This window comes from Papaver somniferum, chromosome 2 (genome assembly GCF_003573695.1).
Source record: "Papaver somniferum cultivar HN1 chromosome 2, ASM357369v1, whole genome shotgun sequence".
In the NCBI taxonomy this organism is placed as follows: Eukaryota; Viridiplantae; Streptophyta; class Magnoliopsida; order Ranunculales; family Papaveraceae; genus Papaver; species Papaver somniferum.
The window spans coordinates 76,511,785-76,520,060 of record NC_039359.1 but is presented as its reverse complement, the minus strand read 5'-3'; the positions used below and the strand labels follow the sequence as shown (position 1 = coordinate 76,520,060).

Genomic DNA, 8,276 nt, shown 5'->3' with positions numbered 1-8,276 from the left:
ATTTTGAGCTATAATCGCTTAGGATTATTTTCTGAGCCACTTGAATATGAAACACATTGGAATCCTGAGTCCTGGTTCCTCTTGATCTTGTGACATATATTCTGTATATATCTTAATTTTTAAATCTTTACAAGTCCGAGCAACGAATCCTTATTTACCGCAATCTTAATACTATAACACTATTCCCTATCAACTTTAGGTCTTTGAGTGTAAGTGTTTGGATCCGAATCCACATCCAAATATAAGATAGAGGTGGTGATAAAAACAAAGAAAGATAGAACTATCTCTTTATCCTCCTTCCTCGAGTTTATAGAAACTCCAACAGTTCACGAAGGTTCGAAATTTCACTCCTTGTATTTCTTGCATGTTCGATTCAAGGGGAGAAACTTGTATCATTCCATTCTAGTCATCAAAAGGAACAAAAGGTTGCTATTATTTCGCTCAAAATCTTCGCAAGCAAGGAGAATCACCCCTCAACAAGCTCTACCGATTGTAAGTGGTTCTTAACATCTCTTGTTATTTCAATGGATAATCGTGCTAGGGGAAATAGAAACTTTGTTAGAGGGGAAGGGTCAAATAGGAATTCGATGATTTACTCTACCATGGACATAAATTATGGAAACATGCCTAGTCTTACCTATGATGTTAGTTCTCAAAATTACTTTGTAAATAATGAATGTCTTATAAAATTCGGTCCAATGAAAGAACCCATCATGAAAATGTTATTTGTCAAAGTTTCGGAAACAAAATATATGAACTTTGTGAAGGATCGTGAATGGGGTATAATTCATGAAAGCTCTTTCAAGGAAACTTCGGACCTAGTGAAGCTATTTTATGCCAACATGCATGAGATGAATTTTGAAGGATGTACTTTTCGTACTATGATCGGTACAAAGTCGTTTGAAGTCAACAAACAAGTAATTTCAGAATTGATACTTTATCCCTTCATGAATACCTTCTTGCCATGTTCGGATGAAAGATACAGGGTCGACAACAAGACCATATCATCAAAAATTGGTGGAGCATGGCCAGGTAACTCTCTTCTTATCAACAATGTTGAATTTCATCTCAAAGTCTTTGGGAAACTGGCTTGTGCTAATATGTGTCCTAACAATATGCATAAGACGAAAATGGACTAGAGATGTGGCTGAACTTGTTTACCATCTTGTCCGAGGAGTCAAAAAATTTGACTTATGTGGGTTAATGATAAAACAAATGATCACAATCCGAAGAGGTAAAAGAAGAACTCCTGGTTTTGCTTGTTTGAGTACAAGAATAAGCAGTTCTTTTGGAATTGTCTGTCCAAATGCAAGGAAAAAGACTCAAAAGAAATCAGGTGAAGGAATTCTCATCAGTATGAGAGGACAAGTCTTCGACGCACCTCCACCTATAAGAGTTGAAGGGGATCCACATTCTCTCAGGAGAAAACTAGAGAGAAAGAAAAACTGCATCATCGACCTAATTGATCGTGCAACAGAAATACATCCAGATCTTACCTATGCTCTGAATGCTATCTCAGACAGTTAGAAAGACACCTCTTCCGAGGAAGAAGAAGAAAACAATGATTTGGACATCTCTGACTAATGTCCAAAACTGGATATGTAATATTATGTGCATTATTGAGAATCATGTGTAAGACTTGTTTCTTTTTCTTGCATGTTTAAGCTTTTGTAGAACTTATGAATGTTTATGGTATGTTTGATTTCGGTTTTACTACCTTAATATTTGATCTCATTTATTGTGAACCCTTATGGTTTGGGTGACTTTTTGATTTAGCGGGATTAAGTTCTAGCCCTAGTAGGTAGGATTTATCAAAGGATCATGAGGGATTCTAATAGAAAAAGTATGTGAAAAAATCACAATATATTGAATAGGTTTTGGTTTAGCATAAAAGCGTATGTGTTTCGACGGTTTTCAAGTTTTGCTTGCAAATGTTAAAACCGGTTTTCAACCTTTCTCTGATAAAGGTTGAGGTGTGTTGTTGTTCTTTTATTTATGCATAAGGATGACAACGTGGTGATATTTCGATATCAATTCTCCCTGGACGAAGATGCTATTATATTGGAGAAGTGGATGCGAAATCTGAGGTAACAATCTTGTTAGTTAATTGTTTTCCTGTTTAAGAAAAGCCTGAGTTTATATTGTATATATTTGTTGCTGATACATCTCGATTGTCGGCGGCAAAGGTAAGAGAATTTGCAGAGGTGGTGACGATGGAGATGCTGGTGGTGGTGGTGGTGGAGCAATGGAGATGATGGTTCGCTGCTAAATGATGAAGAAGGAGAAGTAAGTAGGGATAGATAAAAACAATAGATATAGGGCAAATTTGGAAGAAATAAAATCCTTATTGGACCCCTGATAGGCTTATAGATAGAGAGGGACATATTTATTGTGTGATAAGAATATTTGTAAAGTCCATCAAAAATAGGGACAAATATTCAATTACCACAAAAATAATTTATAATCTCACTCAATCAATTCTTTATTCTTAGTTGTCTCGTCTCCATGATTTTCAAGAAACGATTTAATAATAACCTTCTTCGAAATATCAGTTGAAACATCTTAATCAGTTACTCAATGTTTCGACTGACATTTTATCAGCTTCCTTTATATCCTTCGTTACTTGTCTTTGTCTAATTAAGTTATCTTTTAACAAATCCTCAAATGCACCTTTGCCTGAAAGAACATCTCTTGAAGGGCTACGGCCGTTAGTTTTATACAGATGGTCCCATTTAGGCCAACTCATATGGTCATCAAACTTTAAGATTCAAATTGGAAAATCATTGCTTAAACCCAACATTCAAGTTGTGGATCAATCTAATGCTTGAAATGAAAATTGAATCTAGTTGTTTACGCTCAACCATTGTTGCAGAAAATTTACGTTGTTGCGCCCCAACCCCTTGGAGCATAAAAGTTTGAGCCATTTAACTGAAGGGATCTATTGGTGATCCAACCGTTTCCATTATTTTCACATAAGAGTTAGCCTTAGAGCAACTCCAAAAGAATATGAGTTTCTAGAAAAAAAATGTTGCCACCTATAATTTAAATACTGCAGCCAAAAAAATTGTCTCCAATAGTGACTAGATAAAGAAAGTTGGGATTAGATAGAAAAGAAAAGAAAAAAGAAGAGAATATCTATTTCCCATCCAAACTCTCGTCATTAAATTTGGGTCTTCTTCATTCTTAAAATAAAATCTTGTGAAAATATTATTTGTAGGTCATATTAATAATTCTGATTTATTTTATTTCCACCTAACATACATATCCAAACATTGTCGGAGATGCTTACTTAAATTTGAAGGCTAATAAAATCTGTTAAAATTTTATCTACCACTGAAATACATATTCAAATATCATTTGAGATGCTCTTAGAGAGTCAGATTCTCGGCTGCCCCCACGTATTCATGATCAACAAAGCAATTGTTCAGTCTACCCTCAAAACAAGGGAACTGACTCCGCACTGAATCTGATCAAAGGACTATGACAGTACTTCATTATCGCCTTATCGGTAGAGAAAAGGCAAAACCAAGACTCGAAACATAATTAATGCATATGGATATGATTACTTACGTAACATTATCTGTGGACGAGTAGTTCCCAAGAGTATGACTCGTGCTTAATCACCAAATTAAGCATTGAACATTGACTAATTGAGTAGTAATATCTGTGAAGTTTACAACAGTAGTCCTCCCCACTTGAACCCGATGATCAAAGAAAAACACTACACCTATGTGTCGGCAGTTCGGGATGTTGTATCAGCAGTTAAGACAAAATAGAGGTACTTTAAACTTTGAAGTAACAGTAAGGGCAATTTATTCTGATTTCCATAAAACCTCCATTTATTTTGGAGGATGGTTGGATAAGCTAACATTATTTTTTTCCTAACTCCTTGGCTATCCCCGGCTTAGCCATTAAAACAGTTCTTAATCTTATTATGGGGTTATGCACAAACAAAAGTTTTATTTTTTGGGTTCAGAGTTAGACCTGTTCTAAGTTCTATTATGGCTCACAGGTGACATGTTGGATAGATGGTAGTAATGTGTTATCTTGTTTGATACAAAGAAAAACGAAAGCTTAGAGTAATACTATTATTTGACTTTGGAGTTTGGAATTGGTTGATGAGGGCCGCCTCTTCATGATCAGTTAGGTGGCTTTTCTGAATTATGCACCTGCAACCCATTTATTATCATTCATTTCCATCTATATTACTGCCAGAGTTATACATCTCTAGTCTAGATATCCACAATCTAAAAGCAAACCCTACAGCACAGTTTACAGGTGACAGGAAGAAAGAAAAAAAAAAGCATGGAGAAGAAGAATAATGTCTGCTCCTTCCGGCTTCCACACCTAAACCAGTACGGCAGATCTAGAAAGTTACTATGCCATGGAGTGCGACTTTGGAAAATAATATTCAAGATCATTACCAAATTTGGTCCAGCCAAACCCAATAATGCATATCAGTCAATGAATGCGTTAAAATAATTTGTCTTTGGAATAGCCAAATTAAGAAGGTCAAACTGTAACAGTACCCTGCTGTTGATGTTGATCACTCTATTTGAAGAGCATTCAATGTACGTAGATTTTACCAAATTAGTTAGGACTTAGGATAGCCAAGTAAATATATTTTGCTCTATGAAGCGCAACAAAATGGTTCTTTTGAATTTATGCCACTCATTTATTGCCATCCACTCCCAACTATATGATGTGAACCACAATACTGTTGCCTCACATGATAAATACACGATGGCCTGACACTGATAACCAGCCATAATACCTAGCTTTCTTCTCTTGCATTTTCTTTTTCATCTGAGAAAGTGAACCACAATGGCTAGAATGCTTTCTTCTCTTCTTATCCTTCAATATCTTAAACTGTTCATATATTTAGTGATGATCATATTATTATTATCGTCAACATCAGCTTCAGCAGTCACAGCATCCAGGAGTAGTACGCACACTACCAGTAACGGCAGTATTGCTAGACAGGGTTGCAAAGAGAAATGTGGGAGTGTAAGCATTCCATACCCTTTTGGAATGGGTAGTCCAAATTGTTACCACGATGAAGCCTTTAAGATCACATGTGGCCCCGGCCAAATTCCCTTCATACAACTAAGTCCAGCTGCAGCCCAAATTGCAGAACTCACAATGGAGTATATTCGATTCATGGGATGGTCTCTACCAAATTGTTACAATAAAAAAACTGGGAAAAGTGAATGGCTTGTTCCACCCAGACCATACTTAGCAGAGCATTCACCCTTCACTTTCTCAAGTAAGCGCAGTAAATTATTGGCGGTTGGTTGTGATATCGTTGCCTACATTCCTCGAAAGAACACGAAAAATTATGTAAGCAGCGGGTGTTCATCATTTTGTACTTCTGCTGCTTCCGTGGTTTTCAATTTGACGTCATGTTCAGGTGGTAACGGTTGTTGCCAAACAGACATCCCTACAGGACTCAAGTCTTTTCTGATTCAAGTTGGGAGTATAAATACAGTCAACAGGACTTGGACCGCCAATCCTTGCAGTCAGGCTATTGTTGTTGATAAAGAGTTTACCGGGGATGTTCATGGCAAGCTTAATACAAATGGAACAACCGTACCTATGATGTTGGATTGGGTAATTGGGAATGTAACATGCACTGAAGCAGAAAAAAATCTTACTTCATATGCATGCGGGGGGAATAGTTATTGTAGCGAGTCTTTCAATGGTCCTGGTTATCGTTGCACTTGTAGAAAAGGTTATACAGGAAATCCTTATCTTGGGTGTCAAGGTACATACTAACACTTGCTTTAAGTTGTTTGACTAATTTCCTTGAATTATAGATATTTGTTTGGCTTTCTTTTTGGTTTAAGACCTAAAGTGAATCATAATCCTGCGATGATGAATATCTTTTGATTTTATTTTATATTTTCCTAGAGTTCTAATGCGATGAATATGGCTAAACAGATATCGATGAATGCAAGGAAAGTACGATATGCAGAAAAGGAACCACTTGCCTTAATACATATGGAGGTTATTTTTGCGCTTGTCCTCATGGTTACCTCGTTGACAGTAAAAATCTAGGCTACTGCATACCTCATCACAAGCCGAAAATTCCTTTAACTTTGGTGGCATCATTAGGTATGACTGCATAATTGTTGTCCTTATGTGCTAAATGGAAGTTGCAAGGTTTTATGTGCATTTTTAACATCCTAAAATTACTTTCTTGATCCCCACAGGTGTTGGAATTGGTATCCTTACAATAATTTTGATCGCTTTGGTATCTTGGTCATGCCATCGACTTGAGAAAAGAAAGCAAAGTATACTAAAGCAAAGGCATTTTAAAAGAAATGGTGGATTATTACTAAAACAAAAGATCTCCACAAACGATGGCAAGGTTGAAAATGCGTCCAGTATCTTTCTAAAAGATGATTTAGAAAAGGCAACTGATAATTTTAACCAAAATCGTATCATTGGTAAAGGAGGCTTCGGCACAGTTTATAAGGGTATGCTATCAAATGGTAGAATAGTAGCTATTAAGAAGTCTAAACTCGTGGACGAAAACCAGGTTGATCAGTTCATTAATGAAGTTGTCATTCTTTCGGATATAAACCATAGGCATATAGTTAAATTGTTAGGTTGTTGCTTAGAAACCGAAGTCCCATTGTTGGTTTATGAATTCGTCTCTAACGGGACGCTCTCATCCCATCTCCATGGTGAGGATGGTCATGAATCTTCAATATCATGGAAAGATCGGTTAAGAATTGCCTCGGAGGTTGCAGGAGCATTAGCATACTTACACTCTGAAGCTTCTATACCGATCTTTCATAGAGATATTAAACCTGATAACATACTCCTAGATGAGAATTTCAAGTCTAAGGTGTCTGATTTTGGACTAGCTAGATCTTTTCCTGTTGACAAAACACACGTAACAACAAAAGTGCGAGGAACACTAGGTTACCTAGACCCAGAATACTATTATTCTGGTCAGTTTACGGAGAAGAGTGACGTTTACAGTTTCGGAGTACTTCTCGTGGAGCTGTTAACCGGCCAAAAAGCTATATCGAATGTGAGAACTGAACCAAATTTAGCATTCCATTTCCTAACAACAATGAAGCAGAATCAATTGTTTACAATCCTAGAAACTAGAGTGGTTCATGAAGGAGATAAAGATGAGATTTTGGTTATTGCGAAGCTTGTGAAGAGATGCTTGAAGTTGAATATTAAAAAAAGGCCGGTTATGAAAGAAGTGGCTAGTAGTTTGGATGGGTTGAAAATATTTCGAGAACCTTCAATGATCGATGAACAAGTTAAGCTCCTAGAAGAACAAGCTTGTCATTTGCCGATATCTTTAACAAGCAAAAGATTTGAGATACAAAGCTTTAAAAGTGCTGATTCGTGCATTTTATCAGGAGATACAGTGGATTTTGAAAGCACAAAATCCAGCGGATTCGGAAGTACAAAATCCAGTAGCAGAAGACACTGAGTTACTAGCTAGCTAGTGAACTTTTAATGTCTTGTTTTTTCTGGTATTCTTCTGTGATATCTTTTGTAATCTGCAAATTTGTTTATCATTTAAAAATATACACATTACAAGGTTAAATTACATTCAATTTCATTTTTGTATAAATTTACCATTGTTTGTACTGTATGTTTCACTTTTTCTAATGTTAATTGTGTTTTCTTTCTCACATTTGACTGTAGCTGTTTCACTTTGTACTTATAATTGTAGCCGTTTCATTAAACCACATAGTTAATCTGTATTGCAGTATTTAAATGGCATCATCCGATGCAACCACCGGATGGTACACCGATACAGTCAGAAACGGAGACGAGAAGAGGAAAAACAGACCCTGCTTGGGAGTATGCATTGGAAAAGAAGGATCCAGCGACCAAGAAAAAGTCTATAAACTGTTTGCTTTATCGGAAAAAGATAACAGGTGCAGGAATTAGTAGACTTAAACAGCATCTTGCCGGGAAGAGAGGGGAAGTTGCGCCATGTAAAAGAGTAACTCAAGATGTTCGACATAGAATGCATGAGTTGTTAAATGAATCATCTACAAAGAGGCGACAAAGAGAAAGTGAGCCTGACAATGAGCTTGGTGTAGAAGATGATACTGAAGTTCAGGAAATTGAAGAAGTTCCAATGACTGCGCGAACTTCTGTACCCACAAATGCAAACAGAAATGGAGGTAATAAGAAGGCATCGGTGCATATGGGAGCTAGCCAACCAAGAATGGGGATAGATTCATATTTTGCGCCTCGAACTACTCCTGGTTCTCAACCATCTATAAGAAGTGCGC

General features: G+C 36.6%; 1 protein-coding gene across 2 annotated transcripts; it reads left to right on the top strand.

Annotated features, from left to right (window-relative positions):
* The first annotated feature begins 4,781 nt into the window (after nt 1-4,781).
* On the top strand, nt 4,782-7,866 carry LOC113348088 (wall-associated receptor kinase 2-like). Of its 2 annotated transcripts, XM_026591788.1 has the most exons (4): nt 4,782-5,764; nt 5,941-6,114; nt 6,213-7,502; nt 7,743-7,866. In XM_026591788.1, exons 1-3 carry the CDS (start codon nt 4,825-4,827, stop codon nt 7,457-7,459), a joined length of 2,361 nt encoding a protein of 786 aa, XP_026447573.1. In that variant the 5' UTR covers nt 4,782-4,824; the 3' UTR covers nt 7,460-7,502; nt 7,743-7,866. The 2 variants fall into 2 exon arrangements, with proteins under 2 accessions (XP_026447573.1, XP_026447572.1); XM_026591787.1 differs by lacking the exon at nt 7,743-7,866 and having other exon boundaries at nt 6,213-7,664.
* Nucleotides 7,867-8,276: the final 410 nt, after the last annotated feature.